General features: G+C 37.4%; 3 protein-coding genes across 12 annotated transcripts in view; 2 read left to right on the top strand and 1 right to left on the bottom strand.

Moving 5' to 3' along the window:
* The window catches only part of LOC139968726 (stomatin-like protein 1), a 57,699-nt gene extending 51,987 nt beyond the window's left edge, over positions 1 to 5,712 (top strand). For all 5 annotated transcript variants that reach the window (XM_071973042.1, XM_071973044.1, XM_071973043.1 and 2 more), the window contains exons 6-9: positions 73 to 332; positions 1,047 to 1,135; positions 1,410 to 1,643; positions 2,466 to 5,712. In XM_071973042.1, the coding sequence (XP_071829143.1) occupies positions 73 to 332; positions 1,047 to 1,135; positions 1,410 to 1,643; positions 2,466 to 2,731 (849 nt within the window). In that variant the 3' untranslated portion in view covers positions 2,732 to 5,712. The remainder of the gene's footprint in view (positions 1 to 72; positions 333 to 1,046; positions 1,136 to 1,409; positions 1,644 to 2,465) is intronic.
* A 4,838-nt stretch (positions 5,713 to 10,550) lies between these two features.
* Positions 10,551 to 17,250, top strand: LOC139968732 (collagenase 3-like). 2 transcript variants are annotated; one of them, XM_071973056.1, is made up of 8 exons: positions 10,551 to 10,751; positions 12,703 to 13,023; positions 13,527 to 13,734; positions 14,216 to 14,383; positions 14,633 to 14,740; positions 15,168 to 15,298; positions 15,483 to 15,618; positions 16,280 to 17,250. In XM_071973056.1, exons 1-8 carry the CDS (start codon positions 10,605 to 10,607, stop codon positions 16,522 to 16,524), a joined length of 1,464 nt encoding a protein of 487 aa, XP_071829157.1. In that variant the 5' UTR covers positions 10,551 to 10,604; the 3' UTR covers positions 16,525 to 17,250. The 2 variants fall into 2 exon arrangements, with proteins under 2 accessions (XP_071829157.1, XP_071829158.1); XM_071973057.1 differs by lacking the exon at positions 10,551 to 10,751 and adding an exon at positions 11,793 to 11,950.
* Positions 17,251 to 17,783: 533 nt separating this feature from the next.
* The window catches only part of LOC139968730 (uncharacterized), a 70,874-nt gene continuing 66,707 nt past the window's right edge, over positions 17,784 to 21,950 (bottom strand). For all 5 annotated transcript variants that reach the window (XM_071973049.1, XM_071973053.1, XM_071973052.1 and 2 more), the window contains 2 exons: positions 21,325 to 21,435; positions 17,784 to 20,111 (listed from right to left, as the gene is read on the bottom strand). In XM_071973049.1, coding sequence (XP_071829150.1) covers positions 20,076 to 20,111; positions 21,325 to 21,435 — 147 coding nt within the window. In that variant the 3' untranslated portion in view covers positions 17,784 to 20,075. The remainder of the gene's footprint in view (positions 20,112 to 21,324; positions 21,436 to 21,950) is intronic.

The raw sequence follows: 21,950 nt of genomic DNA, 5'->3' as shown, positions 1-21,950 counted from the left end.
GAGAGATGGCCGTTTTAATGAAGTTTCAAAAACACTGTTTTACCTTTTTTCCATATTTCCTGTTCCCATTAGCTACTGACCACAGACGGGGCAGCCGTCCACATCGGCGCCACGGTCTACTTCCGAATAACGGACGCCATTCTCTCGGTGGCCAGCATCCAGGACCTGAACCACTCGGTCCGGATCCTCGGCCAGACCGTGATGATGAATCTACTCTGCTCCAGGTCCAAGGGCGAGATCGACAGCGACAAACAGTACATCTGCACTTACATGCAAGAGGAGATGAACTCGGCCACCCAGAGCTGGGGCGTAGAAGTCAGTCGGGTAGAACTGTAAGTGCGCCCTCTGTGAGAGGGAAGGATTCAGGGCTGTCTCGTGACTATCATAAATACATATTAGACACTTATATAGCGCTGCTACATCGAGATCGTAGCGCTTTTACAACTTAGCCTTGGTCATTGGTAACTTGTCGTACCTACACACCAAAGTGTGCGCAATTCAATCAATCTCTCCTGGGGCACCACAGTGCACCACAACCATGTGTCCCCCGGGGGACTTCCCATAGGGTGCAGCCACAAACCGGCGCAGGCAACTATATTTACAAGTTACTTCGCAAGTCCCCATTTATACACCTGGGTGAAGAGAGGCAATGGAGATTAAGTGCCATGCCCAAGGACACAACGCAATGATCTGGCCAGGGTTCGAACCTGTAATCCTGAGATCACCAGTCCACTGCCTGAACAACTTGACCACAACTATCGTGTGGGTCATGATGACGGGCAGCGAGGGAGAGGAAAGGACGAAATGAAGCAGGAGCTGTGTGTTGTACAACACGTTGTGATGCCTTGCGTGTAATATCTTAAAGGAGCAACTGTTCCCCTCCCCCTCCCCCTCCCCCTCCCCCTCCCTCTCCCTACCTTCCATTCAATGCCTGTCTTGGGAAACTGAATGACTTTCATTCTTCTCTCCTTATTTTTTTAACTTTCTTAAATTACTTTTCCCTGACACTTATAACTCTCTTCTTTTTGTCCTTCTTCATCTATTAGGTCGGAATCGACGGTACTCTTCGAACCACCGGAGCAGAATTTCAATAAAGTCAGCGGTATTTTAGGTCAACTAGCCCAACAGTTGGGAGGTGAGTGATATTAAAACTCAGTATTTAAATGAAGGCAAGAAAGATTTCGGTATTAAAGATGATGATGTGCGACAGTAAATACTCACTCTGGCATTTATTTGAAAACATGCTTCCACCCCACCACTTTCCCATCTCCGCTTCGGCTGAGTCGAGCGGAATTCTTTCTTTATGTCAACCTATGATCCCATGAAACTCATTAGTTTGCAGAAAACCTTCTTTTTTTTAAATATTCTGTGTACAATTTTTTGGTCTGTTTGGCCTTTTAATTCATCAGGAGGGGGCACATCTCTACCTAGTCTTCTACAGCCTAACCTGATCCCACCGGCAGAGGACACCAAACCACCTGCCTCGTCCGCATTTCAGCCACTGCCCGCAATATCACCGGAAGAACTGATGGACTCAGTTCGGCAAATTATAGATATCCAGCTGGTCAGGGATGTCGGTGCCGTCTATGTTTTTCGAATAACAGGCGAGAAAGGAGGGACCTACTACTTGGATCTCAAGATTGGTTAGTTTTGATTGAAAATCATGATAACATGTCAACAAAAAACATTGTTGCAATATCGTGTAAAATATCAAGTTTGTTTTTATTCTATGTCAAAGATAAAAGGAATGTTTGCAATGCTGATGGCATATGTATGTATGTGCGTGTGTGTGTATATATATATATATATATATATCTATATATATATATATCTATATAAACACATATATATATTTATATATATATATGTATCTATGCATGCGTGCGTGCTTGCGTACGTATGTATACATATATATATGTATGTGTATGGGTCTGCGTGCGTGTGTGCGTACGTACGTATGTATGTATGTATTTTTTATGTATAAAAGTATATGTGTATGTTGCTCTTTATTTGGTATGTGACTTGTGTGCTTGAACCCTAGTATTTTATGTGAGTGCCTGAGGTCGTTTTGTGGTCACACCCAGCTTATTTGTAAGAGTAAGAGCTTACTACTTTTGATGGCCATTGTAGTATTATGTTTTATGGTGTGAAGAAGCACAGTAAGGAGATGAGTATGTCTCAGATATTAGGCAGACCGGCATTCATTTCTGACTAGACTTTGAGTTGTACTTGAATAAGTTTTATTTTATCCACCCATTTAATTCCCTTGTGAGACTCATCCTAGACTCAAAACTTTTCCACACATAAAGTTTTCATTTGCTACAGGCACAAGAAATGCTCTTGGACATATATTTTAACATGATACATGATACGTAAATTATTTAAGGTCACTGTTAGCAACTACAAGTATGATTTTTTTGTATTAGAAACCGATTCACAACACATGCTTCTAATCCATTCTTCAGGGCTGGGCGAAGTCGGACGGGGACGCCCGCCATATTGTGAACCCGATGTCGTCCTGACGGCGACCCTACACGACCTGCAGTCCATGCTCCACGGACAGCTGAAGCCCTACGCGGCGTATATGAGCGGGAAACTGAAAGTGGACGGCGATCTTAGAACAGCTATGCAACTGGAGGAAGTGGTGAAGAAGTTAAAAGAAGCTGAAGAACACAACAAACCTGAGGAATGGATGCAAATAGGTTCTGTGGTGGGCCACATACCAGAATAAATAGGAGATAGATAGTTGCAATATCAGATCAACCAACACCAAGCACCGTTAGAGAACAAAATAAGCTACTAAAGGAGGGGAAAAAATATCTCTTTTGCTTGGTGATCTGGAATTTGCAGAATGGCTGTGAGAAGAAATGCAACAGACTTGTATAGCTGGTAGCGTTTTTCTCATAGTAACATCTGAAACTGTGGACATTGGTCTCCCGTAGTGATGTCTTAAACAGCTCAGACAGTAGATAAATTTGTATCTCATATCTACATCTGGAACTACTTAGACGATAGGCGTAAGTCTCACATAGCAGCGTCTTGCAAAGCATAGAATATAGACCTGAGTCTCTCTTGGTAATGTCTTAAACTGCTGAAACTGTAGACATTAAACTTTAACAGCGGCATGGTATACTGCTAAGAAGATGGACGTTTGTTTCACATGTCACAATGTCTTAAACTGCTGAGACTGTAGACATTAGACTTGAATAGCAGCATCTTAAAGCGCTTAGAAGATGGACGTATTTGTCACATGTCTCAATGTCTTAAACTGCTGAGACTCTAGACGTATGTTTCCAATGGCGATGCCTTAAACGGCTTTAATGGACTGTTGACATTAGTCTGACATGGTGATGTCTTACATTGCAGAGACATCGGCCAAATGGTGCCCCTTAGCAACATTTCAAGCTGTTGAGACTAAAGGGAATACACTCCAGTAGTATTGTCTGTCACTAAAGAGATATGTCTCCCATAGCAACACCTTAAAATAAATACCAAGTTGCAGTTCTCAAACTGCAAGGATAATGGAAATAAATTTCCATGGCAACACTTCAAACTGAAGAGACAATCGTCTTATGTCTCTATTTCCTGAAAGATTTGAAACTGTCCAAATCTCTAGAATCGGTAGTGATATCTTTGCAGTTAAAAACTCAATTCACCTGGAAGAGCAAGAGATGGTAAAGCTATGATTATCAAGTTAGAAACACAGAGCAAGTATCGACAAGAACAGAAAAGCAAGTTATAAGCAGCTGAAAACTTGTTAACGTGTTATAAAAGAGAGAAAAACCTGTAAAAAACTTTCTTATTTACTGCAGAAATCCATGCATACTGTATCTATATGTATGAAGATTACAAGGGGCATGATATTTAGAAAGTAGGATCTTTCATCAGAGGCAAACTGCAAAGGAGAACAGAGCAAACAATTTTAATAGACTAAAGGGGCAGACCTGTCTTTGGGATATTTGAACAAGTGAACCGGATAGAATAGACAGAACTGTGAGCAGAAAGAAAGCCAGAATATTAAACAGCTCCCAGGAGATAACTGAAAGCCAAAGTTGTAACCAGGGTCCAGAGGAACCACAAAATTGGAAAATTTAGTTAAACGAGGATCATAAGGTAGATATTTCACTTAATGTGAAAGATATTACGGAGAAAGTATGTGTCGTTTCTGAAGGGACAAACAAGTCGTAGATTTACCGTGTCGGTAGAGCACAGCAACATCACAACAGCTATTTTTTTTTGGTGTGATTTCAAGTTACGTGCAACTTGTTAGATTTTTTTCGATTTTTATCAAGATGTCACATTAGCGCAACTCGGGAACTCTACACATACGGTATATTTGATGCGTCGCCAAGTTTCGAGAAATGCGGCAAACTCGACAATTTGGAAATAATCGTCAAGATGGTTTTATGAATTCCTGAAAGTCGACCACACGACATAAGTGATTTCTTGTTTACTCTATGACAAAGTAAGTCTACGACTACAAGACTTTAGTACTTTCAGGACCACCGTAGCAATAAAAACTTCTTACAAATTATGAGGAGTTTTTTCTTTAAATCTCTCGACCATTAGGCGTACAGAACAAGTACTATGTGCGGGCTCTACAAATGTGAATGTGCGATAACTTAATAGCCATATGGTTTATACCGAATATGTTATACTTGCGAATTATTCAAAACATAAGTAGTACTTTTAACCTTAAAAAAGAATTTATAAGTACTTTGGTATTTACGTGGCTCCTCGAAAATTTCGAAAACTTAGCTCCTTGAAAATGTGAATTTCTGTGGCTTCTGCAACAACAGCAGCTTTTTTTAAATTTTTTTTATTTATTTTATTTCTTAAATCATATATTTGCCATGTATGTTAATATCTGATAATATTAGAAGGTTACTTGTGTCAATATTTTTTTTTTTTAAATCATGAGATTTTTTTCTTGTTCAAGGGGGTGTCCTATATTTAAAGACTATCCTGAACATTTTCCAGTTTAGCTCAATAAATAGACAAATAGACAAAATTATTGGTTTGTTTGACTGCCATAAACCCTTTTGTTGTCATCATACTTTGATTGTTGAATCCATTGAATTGTCATGTTTGCAGGTTTTGTCCTTTATTCCCCTTGGGGTGGGGAAGGAGGAGGAGGTGGAGGAATATCATTTTAACCTTTATTCAAGTAATAGATTTGATTAAAGGATAGATTGTGACAAGAATATATGTAATCATTATATTAAAAAAAATATATTCATTAAGTGCATTGTGTAGAAGACATTTGTGCAATGTTAAGGTTGTAAACAAGTGGAACATTGGTTTCTTGTCATTATAAATATTGGAGCAAGATTGTCTACATGAGAACCTCTTTCCGTCCATATTTGGTGAATTTTGTTCATTGGTATTTAAGTTTCTTTCAAAAGTTTGATTGAGCCTAGTATGTTTCTTATGTTGTATATAATGATAGAATTGACACCAGTTGGTGACTTGCATAGTTGACAGAACATTTACTTTAACTCTGTTTTTTTTATATCTGTAGGAGGGGGAGGGGGGAAATGGAGGAGGAGGGCGGCAACAGGGGAAGAGGGCACAATTTTGCAAAGTGAACGTACATTTTCTAAGTTTGTTTTTTTTTCTCTTGTAAGTTTCCTACTTTTCAGACAATCTAACATCTCGCACAATATGATTAATAGAGTTTGCCATAATTTTAGATGAGTAATTTTGTTTTTTTATAAAATCAGTCGGGGGTAGGTGATTCTGACTCTTTTTCAACCCCCTATCCCCCCCTCATTCCTCTTCTCCCTTCTCTATGGATTTACCTTTTATCCAGCTGTATCACACCCAGGACATTCGAGAGATTCATGTAAGATGCTGAGTTTAATAGTAATAATCAGACTTTGATTGATGAATCCATTGAATTGTCATGTTTGCAGGCTTTGTCATTTTTTTCCCTGGGGGTGGGGAAGGAGGAGGAGGAGGAGGAGGAGGAGGAGGAGGTGGAGGAGGGATTTCCTTTAACCTTTATTCAAGATTTGATTCAAGGATTTATTGTGACAAGAATATATGTAATCATTATATTTAAAAAATATATATTCATTAAGTTGCATTGTGTAGGAGACATTTGTGCAATGTTTAAGATTGTATTACAGCATGAGTCACATAATGATTATTTGTACAAAGGGAAAAAAACAATGTGTAATAACTTACCAAACATTCACTCCCTTTACTATTTTTGTCTTTCTTCATTTCTTTTGGATGTGGGCACAAAATAGGGCAGGGTCAACATTTCAAAACCCGAGGTGCCGTTTTCTGCAAAAGATTATTTTCTTTTGGGTACAATACTGTATTAATATAATTTACCCTTCTCTAATTCTTCATTGTCATGCAAATATCAGTTTTTTTGTTCCGCCTCTCACTACGAGCTGATCTTCAAATGACCACATTTTTGGTCCGAATGGCCCAAATTTGAATATGCTGAGAACCACTCGAATATTTCAAAGAGTTACCGTTCTTAAAATTCCTAGAGGCTCCAGCCCTACTGTTTTTGTTTGTAGAGACATTGACATTGTCTATGTGAAGTGAAAGCTTTGATGGTGATAGCAAACTGCTTTGCTGAGGTTTTTGACCAATATTTGAAATTCTACCATATTTTGGAGGGAGGGATGTGAGGGGGGGGGGATACTGATGATGTTTCAACTTTTCTTGTCATTCAGCATTGGATAAGTGAATAGGGTGATATGAAGTGTTTCTGCAAAGAAGTTAGAAAAACAAAAGCTTCATTTGTTTCTTTTGAACCTTCTGCTTCTGCCGAATGTAATTGATTAGTGAGAAGGTAGGTTGTGCCAATGGCATTAATTAAGTTTTTCTCGGTCAAGATAGATGCTGGCTTCACCAAATGCGTATATTAATTAAAGGCCCATTGCCACCGGTCAGATCATTGAGTCGGTGACGATCGATGACCCAGTCCTCCCCTCCGTCCTACCCATAAGTAGTGACATTTCATCTTACATCTTATTTTCAAATGGAACAGGTATTTTTATTTCGAATTAATGGACACATCGCCATCTTTGTTATTGGAAAATGATCAACAGAGAGAAAGAGGAACTGTTTCTTCTTCTCCACCACCACATACAAGCATAACACGCCCCCACCCATGCCACCCCCCCCCCCCCGCCGAAGACAATATTGGTAAATTTGCAAGTAAAGATTGAAAAGTTTAGTTTGGCCATGAGAATGATATCCTATATACATCATCGCCAGTTCATCATGTTCAGATGGTTACCGGGGTGAATCCAGGACTTGTTGAAGCGTCGGGGAGGGCGGGGGGGGGGGGGCGGGGGGCGTATACAACGAAATAAATAGCAACATGGAGATGCATGAGAAACCCTCGGTGCACACTTAAGAAAACGATCGCGAAGCATGTTAAATTCATTCTGTGTACCGTAATGGTGTCTATAGCTTATCGTTTGTGTTTAATTATCAGGAGAGGCTTGGCCCTCCCCGAATCCCCTGCTGGTAACTCTAGGCCTAACCGACGTAAGAGGATTAGGGATGAAAAGTGTGTCACCTCGGTGCAGGTCAAGCCTCACATTCTCAGATTTGATTTAGGGTGACCTTTTTTCTTTGTTTTCAGATGTACGCATCCTTGTTAATTCCAAAACGTGACTTCCTTTCGAATCCCGTTCTATTACGTGTTCAGTTTTCTCAAAATTTAGGCTCTTCTTTTTCTAAGTAAGTTTTGTTGAAGACGTGATTAAAGAAATCACTTCTTCAGCTGATTGTGGTCTAATTGACAGGACTGAGGAATAGAAGGTTAGATAAACCAATCTAACTACACAATTTCACGGAATGAGTCGGTTGACCTTTGTTCACGCATTGTGGGTTAATCATGCACGTTTTGACACTTCGAAATCTTGTTTAGTACCTTTGACAAGATTACCTTTGATTAAGATTATCATACATTCAATTGCAAGGGCGTCTGAAAGTGAACAATGATGTATTAATTAGTGTATTTGTGTAGCTGTTTATCATGGGTGGGTGGCGTGAAGTCGGTGAGAGGGATATTAAGGGGAAATTACTGCTCAGTTTAATTTTAAACAGATAAAAACTACTAACTACTCTACATTAACATTCACATTTTACGCACAAAGGTTGTTGTAAAATGTCAAAAGACAAGTGGCGTAACCAGAATTTTTCATCGGGGCGGGGGGGGGGGGGGGGGCAAAGAGTTCGAGTGGGGGAAGTTTTCAACTTTTGTTCCCGGGACGTAGGAAGCCCAGACCCTGTATATGGGAGTTTGCCTCAACGAGCCCGGGCAACAACCGTCCCATTTACAAAATCCTTCATTCGCCTTTGAACCTTCCATAAAAGTTCGTGCCCCTACCTTATTCAGTGGGGGGGGGGGGTGGGATTCAGGATTTACCTCCAGGAAGTCCGATACCCCTAGATCGTTGATGTCTCCCAAGGCCCTCCACACAGAAAGTGGGCAGAAAGACGAGTGCCAAAAGCGACACTTCAAGTTATGAAGAAAGAGTACTTTTTTTCAAGTCGGGTTTTTTTACTCAGAACTGAAGGGTTCGTGACACGCACCCCTTCGGAATCCGCCTCGCTTGTTTTCAGCTAGTGACCACTTGCAGTTTACCACAAAGTACCCTGCTTCCATGTACGAGAAAGAGTTAAGAATAAGAGAGAAAAAGTTGAGTGCTTTTAAGGTTTGAAAAGGCGCACTTTCAGGGTTTTTTATATTTTTTTTTACAGAACGTCCCTCTGTGCACTGCCTCCATCGCCTCTGTTCCTTCCCCCCTCCTCCCGGTCCATATGGTTCCACCGAGAGCTTTCGAATCCTCTAACATTTGAAATTGAAATTGAAAACTATTTATTTCCACTTCACCATAACATAAACAAAGTGAACATATAACATTTGAATATACAATACAACCCCCCCCCCCCACCACAACCCCCCCCCCCCCCCACCAAAATACACCTAAACATAGGAAAAGAACCTAGAAACTTTACACGTGCTTATTTAATAGAGACCGTTTTAGTTGTTTTTTAAAATGTAAAAGTGATTTTGAACTGTTGACCTGGGTATCTAGGGTATTCCAAAATCTAGGACCTTGTATCAAGCAGAATAGGTATGTTCACGAAATAAATTTTTAAATGTTTAAAGATAATTTATTAGCCCGAAACCAAACAGATACTTTTTTTTAGTTCCTGGTTGACAATCGCTGAGCCATGTTGTAAATTTTTGTGACTGAAAACAATATTAGTGTCATCGGCAAATAATATGACAGAAAGAATGCCTGAATATCATTAATATAAATGAGAAAAAAAGTAGAGGACCAAGAACAGACCCTTGGGAAACTCCACATGTCATTGAATTTGGAAAGAATACATATATTTATAGAAAGAATATAGAAATAAAGAAAGAATAGACATGTTTATATTTTTACTTTTGTTTCGAAATTTCAACAGCACCGTGTCTTCCTTCGATAGATCGATATCCGTTTCGCAGACAACTCTGGTATAGGTAAATGCTGTTTACAAGTAACCGGCGGTTGCTATGGCTACCGAACTTCAACGGATTGGTAAACCATTGAAGGTCATGCCAATAGGCACATTGAGCTTGACTGGCACATAAGGCATAATATGGCTTATTTGACTGTTATCTGGTATTATGGTCATGAATTGTATTAGTAGGAGTGAAAAAAAAGATGAAAACTTTGTTTGAAGCAACTTTTCCCGCCACTTGAACATAAAAATACCCAACTGGTAATGATAAATGTATTATTTGGAATAAATGATTTAATTTTATACATGACACCTACAATTCTAGCAACATAAAGTTGTACTTTATGAATATGTGGCTTCCAATTCATATGATTATTAATTATCACACCAAGGAATATAGTAGTGCTAACATTACAAATCAGCTGATTATCAATCTTTATATTTATATCACAGACTGCTTTTTGGTAAGGACGAAAAATCATAAAGTTTGTTTTATCAATGTTTAAAGATAATTGATTAGCCCGAAATCAAACAGATACTTTTTTTAGTTCCTGGTTGAAAATTGCTGAGCCATGTTGTAAATTTTTGTGACTGAACAAAATATTAGTGTCATCGCAAATAATATGAAAGAAAGAATTGTTGAAGTTGCCTGAATATCATTAATATAAATGAGAACAATTTGAGGACCAAGAACAGACCCTTGGGGAACTCCACATGTCATTGAATTTGGAAAGAATACATAATATTTATAGAAAGAATATAGAAATAAAGAAAGAATAGACATGTTTATATTTTTACTTTTGTTTCGAAATTTCAACAGCACCGTGTCTTCATTCGATTGATCGATATCCGTTTCGCAGACAACTCTGGTATAGATAAATCATGTTTACAAATAACATGCGGTTGCTATGGCTGCCGAACTTGAACGGGTTGGTAAACCATTGAAGGTCATGCCAATAGGCCCATTAGGCATGATTGGCACATAAGGCTTAATTACGCTTAATTATACAATTGATTAACCTTAAAAGGGGCCAGTTTGCTATAAATAAGACGGTTCGGATAAGGAACATCAAGTTCTCATTTCGAAACCTAAGAGTGAGACACATCCCTCGATGGCCTTCCATAGCTTGCAGATAACATCAACGAAGATGAATATTATTACTTTACTCTGTCTTTGGGGATTACTACTGCAGACTTGTTCAAGTCTACCAACAGCTCCAACAGATACAGAAGAGACGTTTATTCTAACACCAGTATTGGTGAGTGCATTTCAGTTGTAACCCTCCCCTCCCCTCCCCTCCCACCTCACCCACCCCCACCACTTCCCTTCTTTCTTTCTCTTAGTCTCAATGTCACTGCTTTTCCGCATGCGCAAACCAATTCGTTCTTTTATTAATTGTGAATGTAGAGTATCTATCGGTTAGGATTGGTTTTCTTGTTCTGCCTTATTTTTTTTATTTATATATTTCTTTGCTATCGTAACTTTGCTTTTTACAGTTTGATCGGTAATTTTCACCAAACCTTCAGAATATTCTTCAAAACTGAGTAAAATTAATAAAACTCTAGGCATTCTTTCCAACTTTGTTCATCAAAATGAAGATTACGTATCAATTAAGTAGGAAACGAAATTCGATAAGATCTTGAAAATGGATTTGTTGCCCAAACACTCCTTTCATATTAGGCCAACAATCGATCATATGGAAGATAAAAGAGAGAATCATCATAATATGAAGAGAAATTTAACTGGTCGAATTAATATATTACTTCCATTTCACTTGAATTTCACGATTGAGAGTATCAAGCTAACTAAAGAAATTGATTGAAAGTGAAGGAACGCATTTCACTTAATTGTGTGTGATAGGTGGAGAGAGAGAGAGTAGCCGCGGTGCATGCCGGGATGAAAGGGGGGGGGGCTTTTGTAGTGACCATATTATACTGGTCAACTTTGTTTACTTACCCCCTCTAATAAGCCTCTGGCTAGAGTAATCCAGATTGTATTGATGGAATTCTCCATCAGTAGCACTTTATAAAGTTTCTATACACATGCTAATTAGGTTACCATTGAAAGTACCTAGGCTGGTATAAAAGGGACACACATGGTCTGCAGACAGTTAAGATACTGACAACAGTTATACATATATTTTACCTTAGACATTGCAGTTACTCAGGGCATGTTCACCCTGTGGTTATCTCATTAAGAGAATGGTTATAGGGCAGGGTGGATATTGCATTCATATTTGTATTGCCTTACTTATTAGGAGTAATTGCGTGTCTAGTCTGCATCATATTTATTCGGTAGATCTACCTCGCACTAGCGCTATAGTTGCGAAGCCGTTACATTTTGACCATATGCAGCTCACACGTCTAGGCTATTTACTGGAGAGATGAGTTGGTCAATTTAAATAGTCAAAGGGGCGACTGGGTCGTCGGAGAATCGTTTAGAACATAGTTGTCGAGAGTAAGTATTACTTAAAACTATATTTAACCTCTTCAAAAGCATGTTCTTTTCAGAACAGTCGGGGTAACTTTTGCCGAATTGTTCATTATTTTACTTATAAATAGCAGGAACCGAACAATTTGATATTACTTTAATAAAAAAAAATCTATCAAAGTTATCTATTACCTAATATAATGTATATTTCAGAGTTTTAGTGGCATTCGAAAACTAGTACAGTTAATCAAACGTTCCAAGCCTTTGTTTTACTTTTTTACTATCTTTTTATAAACAAAATTTAATTGATCTTCGTGAAGTTATATGTAGTTTGTCTGTCAATATAAACCAAAATAAAATATAAAATAAAACAAACTGTCATCAAACTGCTTATCCACTAAAGAGTCTGTGTAAGAGAGGGTATAAAAGTTAGTGGGCCTTACGTTTTGTCTGTTCAGAAACTAACAAGCAGGAAAAAACACACAGTGAACAGTTTAAGGACGATGTAAAATCAGTCCTCTGTGTATTCATTCATTCGTTTGTTTGTTTGTTTAGACAGCTACATGGCTGTTGGCGGAAGTTGTGTCTGTAAACCACGTGACTTCGTTAGATGTAAATGCGTGAAAAGAAAGTGAAGACTATACGTAGTAGATTAATTATAAATAAGCACTTTTATCAATACATGATTTATTCCGTTAAATATATTAACTAAGCATATGCATGGGTGGGTCATTTGTTTGGACTAAAATTCTCTTTTTTTATAATTGTTTTATTTTCAGACAAATTTATTAAAGTATGGTAGTGTTGACCCACCATCAAGTAATGGCTCGGTGTACGAACAGTCCGCTTCACCAGAAGAAGCCGCCGAGTCGATTATGATCCTTGAGAATTTGACGGAAGGAGAAGAAATAGATGAAGAATTGTTGGATTCTATTAATTTCCCAAAATGTGGTGTGGATCAGCTTAGCGAGACAGAGGTTATCGAATTTACAACTATCGGGCGAAAATGGAGTCAACGTCACCTTACATATTTCGTCACTAGATACAGCGAAAAGTTCACTCAAGAAGAAGTTGATCAGATCATTAAAGATGCATTTCAGGTAAGGCTATTCATTTGGGGATTTTATTCATTTATTGGTATTTTATTTTATTTTATTTTATTTTAATTTGTTTATTTATTTTAGTTACTTATTTTTTTGTATGTATATATATCTTAGTGAAACATTTACAGCAACTTTTAAAAAAATTGGCTGATTCGAACCAGTGGCCTCCAAATTATATATTCTGCGGCAAGTCTTTCTAACCCCCTCCACACCTCACCACCCTCCCCAACACCCCTCCGCCCTTCTGAATTATTAGGGATCGACGTAGTTTTATATCTATAACATATCTTTTCAAGTTTTGCATTAACGAAGAACAGGAATTGCTGTTCAAAATGGAAGCTATCTTCCTTTCGGTTTATCAGCTAATGAGAATCAATGTATCCATACTGGTACAGTGTTACCATCGCAACTTGACCACAGGTTTAATAAATAAGTAGTTGTCATGGAGATGAATACATATAACCTGAAAATATTTTCCTTTTTATTTTATTTCTCTGCAGGTTTGGGCTGATGTGTCGAGTCTAACCTTCAGTGAAGCCAGTCAAGAGAGTGCCGCAAACGTACGGATTCACTTCCAAGGGGGTTCCCATGGAGACCCGTTTCCGTTCGATGGCAGTGGTGGGATATTGGCCCACGCTTACCCTCCTACCGTTGGTAAATGCCACATTGATGATGACGAAAACTGGACAACTCCTGATAAAACAACCGGTAAGTAAAAAAAAAAAGAGAGAAAAACAGGTAGTTAATTTTGTAGCGTCTACGATGATGTTCTTCTTTTCTTTAAGGTAATTAGTTTTTTTGGAATCTTGTAAAAGATTTATAGTTTATTTATAACATTTTTCTTTCATGGGAAGTATAATTTTAGTTTTACATCGCAACCAGCTTCTTCAAAACTGGGAGGAGAGGGGTGAGGGAGATGGGGGGGGGGGGAGATGGGTGCCAAGTGAGGCAGATGTTTGTAGATACGAACTTTGTTATGGTCATGAAGGTCACTCCTACATTATTTTATCAAATTATATCATGATTCTTTTTTGTGGAAGTCTCTAGTACTTCATCATTTCATCCGTTATTATCATGAGGCAATATTTCATCATAAATGACGTAAGATTTTGTTTTCTATATACAAGGTAACGTATTTGCTCTATATGCGTCATGGTTCTGTTTATATTTGCTTTTTTGAATTCCACAGGTTACAGTATACTACAAACTATGATCCATGAGCTTGGTCACGTGTTGGGCCTGGGCCATTCACCAGAACCGGGAGCAGTTATGGGCCGTTTCTACAGATATGGCGCCGAGTACAGGTCCCCCTCTTTATCAGAAGATGACATAGCAGGAATACAACATCTATACGAACGTAATTAAAGCGTTATTTCAGTCGTCGGCTTTTTATCGTACATTGGCAACATGTAACTTGATATTATGGACATATCTCTCAGACCATCACCGTCTTTTGGGGTATCTTTTTTGGCGTTCCATAAGTATGTAGAGCTACTGTCAAATATATATCTATGTATATAACATAGAGGGGGCTCCCGTATAGTATATCGATTTTGTTTTTTTATCTCATTAATTTGTTTCACTTTAATTTTTCGCCCCCCTGCAGCACCGATGGTTGAGACTGTTAAACCTCCTCCGCCACCAGGAGCATGCATCGATACCATCGATGCTGTGTTCTATGACGTACATTCTGAACAAACCATTTTATTTAGGGGTAAGTTAAACTTAATTACATAGAAACTGTAGCTAAACCGTGGAGGGAAATTCGTGTTATGTTTTAAAATAATTCCATTCTTAAACAAACCATGCAAAACAGTTTAAAGTGCATTTCACCATATCGTATTTTTATTGGTAATGTATGACTAAACGCAAGTCTAAACTTTCTGCACATTACCAGTTAATGGTTATTATCATTACCACGTTCATTTTACAGCTAATTCATTAAGAGTACTTTTTTACAAATACAATCCATACTCCATAATAAATTTAAAAAGAAAACCGGATTATCATCTGATTCACAACCTCCATACAAAAATAAACCACTCAAAAACTGTTAACGTTTTGTTTTTTCTTGGCAGCTGTTGGCATTCTAAAATTTGAAGTCAGTATTAACATCCTCTTTCACTTCATTGTCATTTCAGGTAGTTATGTATGGAGCCTAGAAGCATCCATATCTGACGTCACAGAAATCACTTCTACTTATGACTTCTTATCGACTGGAGTCGATGCTTCTTTTTACAATCCAAACAATCAAAAGACGTTTATATTTAAGGTATACATTTCTTTTTGTTTTATTTGAAATTCTCAAAGATATTGCTAAAGTTTTGTTACAGATAATTTTAAGTACTATGCTACGATTTTCGGTTTGTTTTACCTCCAACTTTTATGTATTATTTTTTGATGATAACTTTAATTCATTGTTTATCTATTCTTTGCAATATCTTTTCTCTTTGTAGAATTGTTACGTGTATCGATATAACGATCGAAGTTTTCAAAAACGGTCTACGAGTTCACAAACCTTTTCAAGTCTTCCTTGTCAAGTTGATGCCGCTGTTTACTCTGAATCGGATCAACTAACCTTTGTCTTTAAAAGTAAGTAGTGAATCAAATCAATAATATTTTAAATAATGGAAAAGAAGATATATATATTTTTCATTTTCCAAGACTTATTCGTTCTATAATAAATTAGTATCATTTATGACTCTCATTCACGACAGGGGACACTTCGTACTCGATCGGGGGGAGGGGGCGGAGGGGGGGGGGCGGTTGAAATACTTTTAACGACTTTCATACGAAAATTTCGGTGATTTCTAAATGAGATGAAAATTATGTATATAGCACTCTCAAAAAACTCAGAAAATCAGGAAAATAATCAACTGGTTTGGTTGACTCAATTACTACTTACTCGAAGACAAAGTTATGAAGCAATAATAGCAAAAAAATTTACTATTTCGTGCATGGAATTTTTGAAAATAAACATTTTATTATTTAACAACTTTGGGAATGGTGACTGGAGGACAAGTCTAATGAAATCAGAAAGTTATTCGTTTCAGGTATCAGTACCGCAAACAATAACTGGTCTTTTCCGCTTGTGTTGGAGTGGGAAGGGGCATTTTGTCAGTGGAGAATGGAGGGAGGGGATTGATGTGACAATCAAAGGACCCCCCCCCCCCGCGTTAGACCGTTCCGATGGTACTTTGGATGACATGTTTATTTGATTTCGTTCTCGATATTTTTTGTCTGTTTTCGATAGATAGGTGGGTGTACGCCTATAGCGGAAAGATATTCTTTGGTCGTATCAGAATAAGCAGCCTCCCGTGGACCAATATACCGGAAGATCTCTACTCGGGAATAGACGCAGTCGCTGACGTCATTAAGGAAAACTCAGTTTATTTTTTCAAAGGAGACCATTACTACCTAATGAATCGTCAAACCAAAATATTTTCAAGTGAAAGCTACAATATCAATGAACATTTGATTCCGGAATGCTTAAGCTAACCTACTTCTGTATTTAATACATATGTACAATACGGGTAAGTATGGAGGGGTGGAGTGTGCAAAATGAGATGGGGAAGGGGGTGGGGTAAAATGGGCGTAGGCCAACATGGTTTTTGGCAGTGCTTTAAGATATATATATAACAGTAATGTCAAGGGTACTGCGTGAATATGGATGTAGTGGGTGTGGAGAGGTGAGGTAGGGAGAAAGGGAAATGGTGATAGTTTACCTACACCTATCTATAGGTCCTTTATGTTTGCAAAGATGCTTTTCTTGCTAGTATGTCAATCGGTCAGGAACTTCCGTTTGAAATACTTTGTAGGTTGTATATTGAGTTTGAATTGAAGAGAAGAATTTATTAAGGAAAATATGAATTATGTCTCTGGTAAATCTTTAAATGAGGGCATAAGTTACTTGAAAGTCGCTTTCATCGTTTTCATTTTTAGCCAGCAAAACCTTAGGGCCAATATTGAAGATGACCTGTAAGACAATGGGGGGGGGGGGGGGATGGGTGAGGCTGCATAGGAGAGGCCTCTTAACAAAGTCTGAATCTCACTTCAAATTCAATATACAGGTTTTAGGACTACATCGTGTACAATGTTGGTTATATGTGTTTATATGGAAGAAATAGAAAAAGATTTAGAATGGATGTTGCGTTTCAGGTGTTATTACGTTAGTTATGTTCTGAGCTGGACTTTTGAATATAATATTACTAAAATGTTCAATGACACACTCGACTAGTTTTCTCTATCTTGTTTTGTTTCCTCTTCTTCATGAAAAAAAAACCTGTTTATTTCAGCAAACCATTTCATCACATATCGAGAAGTAAGCACATCACGTGTCTACTGTTTGGCGTAATCAGAAAATAATATCAAATAAAAAAAAATCTACAAATGGTTATTACTTCTGCTCAAAACTTGAAAATCATGTTATGCCCCCAATATTGCTATTTGACAGGGAACGTGCACATGATTTCAAAGGTTAGGAGGGCAGATCCCCCATCTCCCCCACCTCTGTCGATCTATTTAGGTAAGGGCATGAACATTAAGGGCCAGAGGCAGCCACAGAATGGTGGATTGACCCTGGGGTCCCATAAGGCGAGGAGCGAGGTGCTTTTTACACCCAAACCAATCCCAAACCAGCCCACCCCACTACACCCCCACCCCCTCAACCACCACCAAAATGGGAAAAGGGTAAACGAGTAAACATGCTTAATGTTGGAGAACAGACAGCAGGAATAATGACACATTAAAATGGAATCTAAAATAAAGTGATATGTTTATTTTGTACTCCTGTGTGACCGTAAACATGATTAAACATTCACATGTGTACAAAACAGTTAACATGCTTAATTCCATTAAGTGATAGCATAGCATTCATTTGGTCTCGTGAAAAAGTTACACGACATAATTTCAGACAGAAACCAAGACAACTTGGTTTTGGCTTCACTTGTTCACACGGTGGTGGTGGAGGGGTACAGCATAGGGTACTGGATGGCCGAAAATTATGAACACTGACTGCTTGACCAATTATTTTGTCCCACCCCTGGGAGGGGTGGGGTTATTTGGTTGCTTTTTTGTAAATTTAACACTAGAAAACAAGATAGAATCTAGGCTTAAAAATAACACCCTGTAAACCTAAAATGTAAACTGAGAAGGACCTTTGGAACTAATCATTAAATCAAGGTGCCATCTGAGTTTCTGAATGAAACAATATGCTTGGATTGATTACTCTATGACTAATAAACAAACCTATTTGGGAATTCGGTGAGTTAATCCAAATATATTCCACTTTACGATCGCAAAATATGACTCGCAAATCTCGGCTTGTTCATGCCACACGGAAAAATAAATCCACATTTCTTGAAATAAGATTGTTCAAGATATAGACTGATCACAGAAAATTACGAAATAGACTCCCATTTCCAATGTGGAAACTGACCGACCTGGAAGAAAAGCATGACCACCGATGGTAACAGGAATGGGGCAAACTACAATACCTAGGCTTTAAGGAATGTTAGAATTTACACAAATGATTGACTTTTGTTGATTGTATAAGCTTAGACGACACAATGTAGAATGGTCTCCTGTATTTCCGTAATGTTAATCATTACATCACAGAGCACAGAAACGTTTTTTTTTCTTAGCACATTTTGAAAACTCATTTTTAGCACGATTACTCATATTTCGATGCCAGCAATGTACTTGTCCAGTAGCACAATGACATGGCTCTTATGTGGATCAACATAACAGTTTTACTCTTCGAATAAAATCTTTTTCTTGTCCAACCTGAAATGGACGCAATCTTTAAATGTCAATCCGGTTCTTCTTATTTTTACTCATGTTCCAGAAGGAGAAAAAAAAAATTGGCTTAGTTGATCATTGCAACTTTGTCAGCAAAAGACATTGGTGCTATTGGTAAAGGCAAATGGCAAAAAAAAATCCTTAAAGATATCATTGGATGGAAGAAAAAAAATTGATTTCCTATTTCATAGAAATTGTTAAAAAAAAATTAATAATAATGATGAAGTTATAAGGGAGTGAAGATACAATTGATATTTTCCTTAATGACATTTATAAATGCTTTTCAGTGAAAACAAACAAACGACATATAATAAATTTTCCCATCATGTACAATTACAACAGCTGTATATATAAAAAAAGAAATTAATTGACATTATTTCCTAATATATTTTTTTTTGAAATACAAATCAAATATTGCCAAAATATGCCTAAGCTGAACACAACAACAAAATTTATACTAAATGTTTGAAGAGACAAGATACAGAAAAATGAAATGGTTTACGCATATTAGATGAATTGTGTATGATGTTTCCCGATATGGACAATAGATGCTGGAGTATGCTCTTAACCATAAACATTACAGACATTGTTAAAACTGTGTAAACCGCATTGCAAAAATATTTTAAAAAATGCGCTATTTCTCATAATAATTCAATTCTTTAATTTTTGTGTTTTGTTTGAATTAAAGTTAGTACTTAGTTCGTCAGCTCCTGACCCCTCTGGACGATACCTGAATTTTTGACCGGATGTTAAAATTTTTCTGCATAGCGAAATTTAGTATTCTAATAGGTACAAAATTTAAGGAGGCCTTTACAAAAGTCTACAAAAGCTTGTAAGCATTTGTAAGGGCAAAAGAAAGAATGCATCTAATTCATTTCCAAAGACTTGATTGGTGAAAAATTGGTGAAAACTGTAGCCAAAAGCTACATGAAAAAATATGCAAGATGAAGTTCAGATCAAACCTATCTTGGTGTCGGAACTAATTTTTTTTATTGATATACAGTCGTAATTTTTGTATGCATTACATCTTACATTTTTTTTCTTCTGTTTCTTCTCTTTTATATTTCTTTCTTGGCAAGCCAAGTCCTTTAATGAAAGCAAACCATTAGGTAAATATCTTAAAAAAGGAGAAGTGATTTAAGTAACAATGGAAAAAGAAATGAACAAAAAATGTTGCATAAAAAATAGTCACAATATCATAATTGATATTTATCTGTTAATTTCTATTTCCTCAGCGGTGATTCCCCTTGTTAATTCCAGACGTGGCGTTTACAATGCTCCACAGCCTGAAAACAAAAAAGAGAGAAAAACGAACATATTTATATATAAATAAACGAAGAATCAAAGGCAGTGAGGGCAAATTAAAATTGCGCAATTACACGTTTTACTTACAATTTGAATAGATTCTACCAAACGTTTTTGACAATACCAATTGAAATTGGTCAAATTTTGATTTTATTTTGCCAAGTAAATATTTATAGTAATTAGGATCATTTCAAACATTCTGTCACAGAAGTTAGAAGGAAGACAGGCCTGTCAAACAAATGGTCGGAAAAGCTATAAAAAGCAACAAATTTTGGCAGAGCTGACAGAGAAACCTATCTAACAACGACAAATAATTCTCGTTGAGACTTTTTTCTTTAAAAAAGTACAAATTGTATTGGGTGAAGTCAATAATGAAGCAAAATATATATATGATAAACAAATAAACTTCAACAAGAAGATGGGATTTGGTGGAGGTGAAAGGAGGCAGATGGAGAGAGTGAAGGGGTAATTCGGAAAAACTACTGTAGGTTATCAAGTATATCACTTTCTATCCCTACCTCCATGATCCCCCCTCACACCTGCCCCCTCACCCCAGCCCCCCTCATACCTGCCTCTTTTTCTGATTTATTGCCATTTTTGTCCACTGTAATATCTACATAACCCCCCTAACTGAAGACACTAGTCTAAATTGGCTTTCCACAAAGCTCACTTATCAAATTTAAATATTTATAAATGGCAAAAGTAGGATGCAACATTCTTTAAAAAATTACATGTGAAAAATATTTGAAACATGTCAGTAGCATCAGAAAGGTTTTAAGCAATGTTTGGGTCTTATACATAGAGAGCATTGTGGTCAAGTGGTTAAGGCAGTGGACTTGTGATCTAAGGTTTGCAGGTTTGAGTCCTGGTCAGATCATTGCATTGTGTCCTTGGGCAAGGCACTTTATCTCAATTGCCTCTCTTCACCCAGGTGTATAAATGGAGACATACGAGGTAACTTGTAGATATAGTCCCATGCGCCCGTTTGTGGTTGCACCCTATAGGAAGTCCCCCAGGGGACACATGGATGTGGTTACACTGTGGTATCCCCAGGAGGGATTTTTTTGATTGTGCATACTTTGGTGTGTGGGTGTGACAAGTTAACCAATGACCCGGGTTAAGTTGTAAAGTTATGTGAGAGGGGCTTGGCCTCCAACAAGACTGTAAACCTTCAACTTTTAACATTTTACTTACATCACAGAGGTCGGCATTGGTCTCCGAGGCACACCAGAATTCTGGCCCGGTCTTGCATTTTTCGTACATCAATTGTTTCACGTCCACATTTTGTGGGCACAAATCTAACAGCTGTGTAAAACATAACAAAACATGAATATTCATGATTAGCACCAATGGGATTCAGGTTGCCAAGGTAAAACATAACAAAACATGAATATTCATGATTAGCACCAATGGGATTCAGGTTGCCAAGCCAACGGAAGTGTCTTTTAAATTTCTGTGTACCAATTTGGTGACTCAATGACAGCATACACAAAATTGGTAGAAATAAACTGAGAAAATCCTAAATAAGGAAAATAAATGGAGATAAATGTTGCATTTCTTTTTTTTTATCATTAATTTGTGATATCATTTTACTAATAAAGTTCTTTTGACTGGTTTGATGACATAACATTTTGCTGAATTATCCTGTTCACTCAAAGAGAAGCTTAAACACATTAACCAAGTGCCAACATTGGCCTAATTATGAAGTCATAGTCCATAACAACAAAACAGTGACATTAAATGCATTTATTCAAGACCTTGTTATACCTAGTATTGTATGAAAAAAAACAAGAAAACACACACCAAATAAACAAACAGCA

This window comes from Apostichopus japonicus, chromosome 6 (assembly GCF_037975245.1).
Source record: "Apostichopus japonicus isolate 1M-3 chromosome 6, ASM3797524v1, whole genome shotgun sequence".
In the NCBI taxonomy this organism is placed as follows: Eukaryota; Metazoa; Echinodermata; class Holothuroidea; order Aspidochirotida; family Stichopodidae; genus Apostichopus; species Apostichopus japonicus.
Note: the sequence above shows the minus strand (reverse complement) of the source record. Positions and strands in the feature narration are given on the sequence as shown.

Bases quoted from the DNA above. Each gene is read 5' to 3' on its own strand.
- LOC139968732 (XM_071973056.1), top strand. From the start codon at position 10,605: ATGGCCTTCCATAGCTTGCAGATAACATCAACGAAGATGAATATTATT. The intron at 15,299-15,482 runs GTATACATTTCT...TTCTCTTTGTAG, and splicing joins AAAAGACGTTTATATTTAAG to AATTGTTACGTGTATCGATA. The intron at 15,619-16,279 runs GTAAGTAGTGAA...TGTTTTCGATAG, and splicing joins ACTAACCTTTGTCTTTAAAA to ATAGGTGGGTGTACGCCTAT.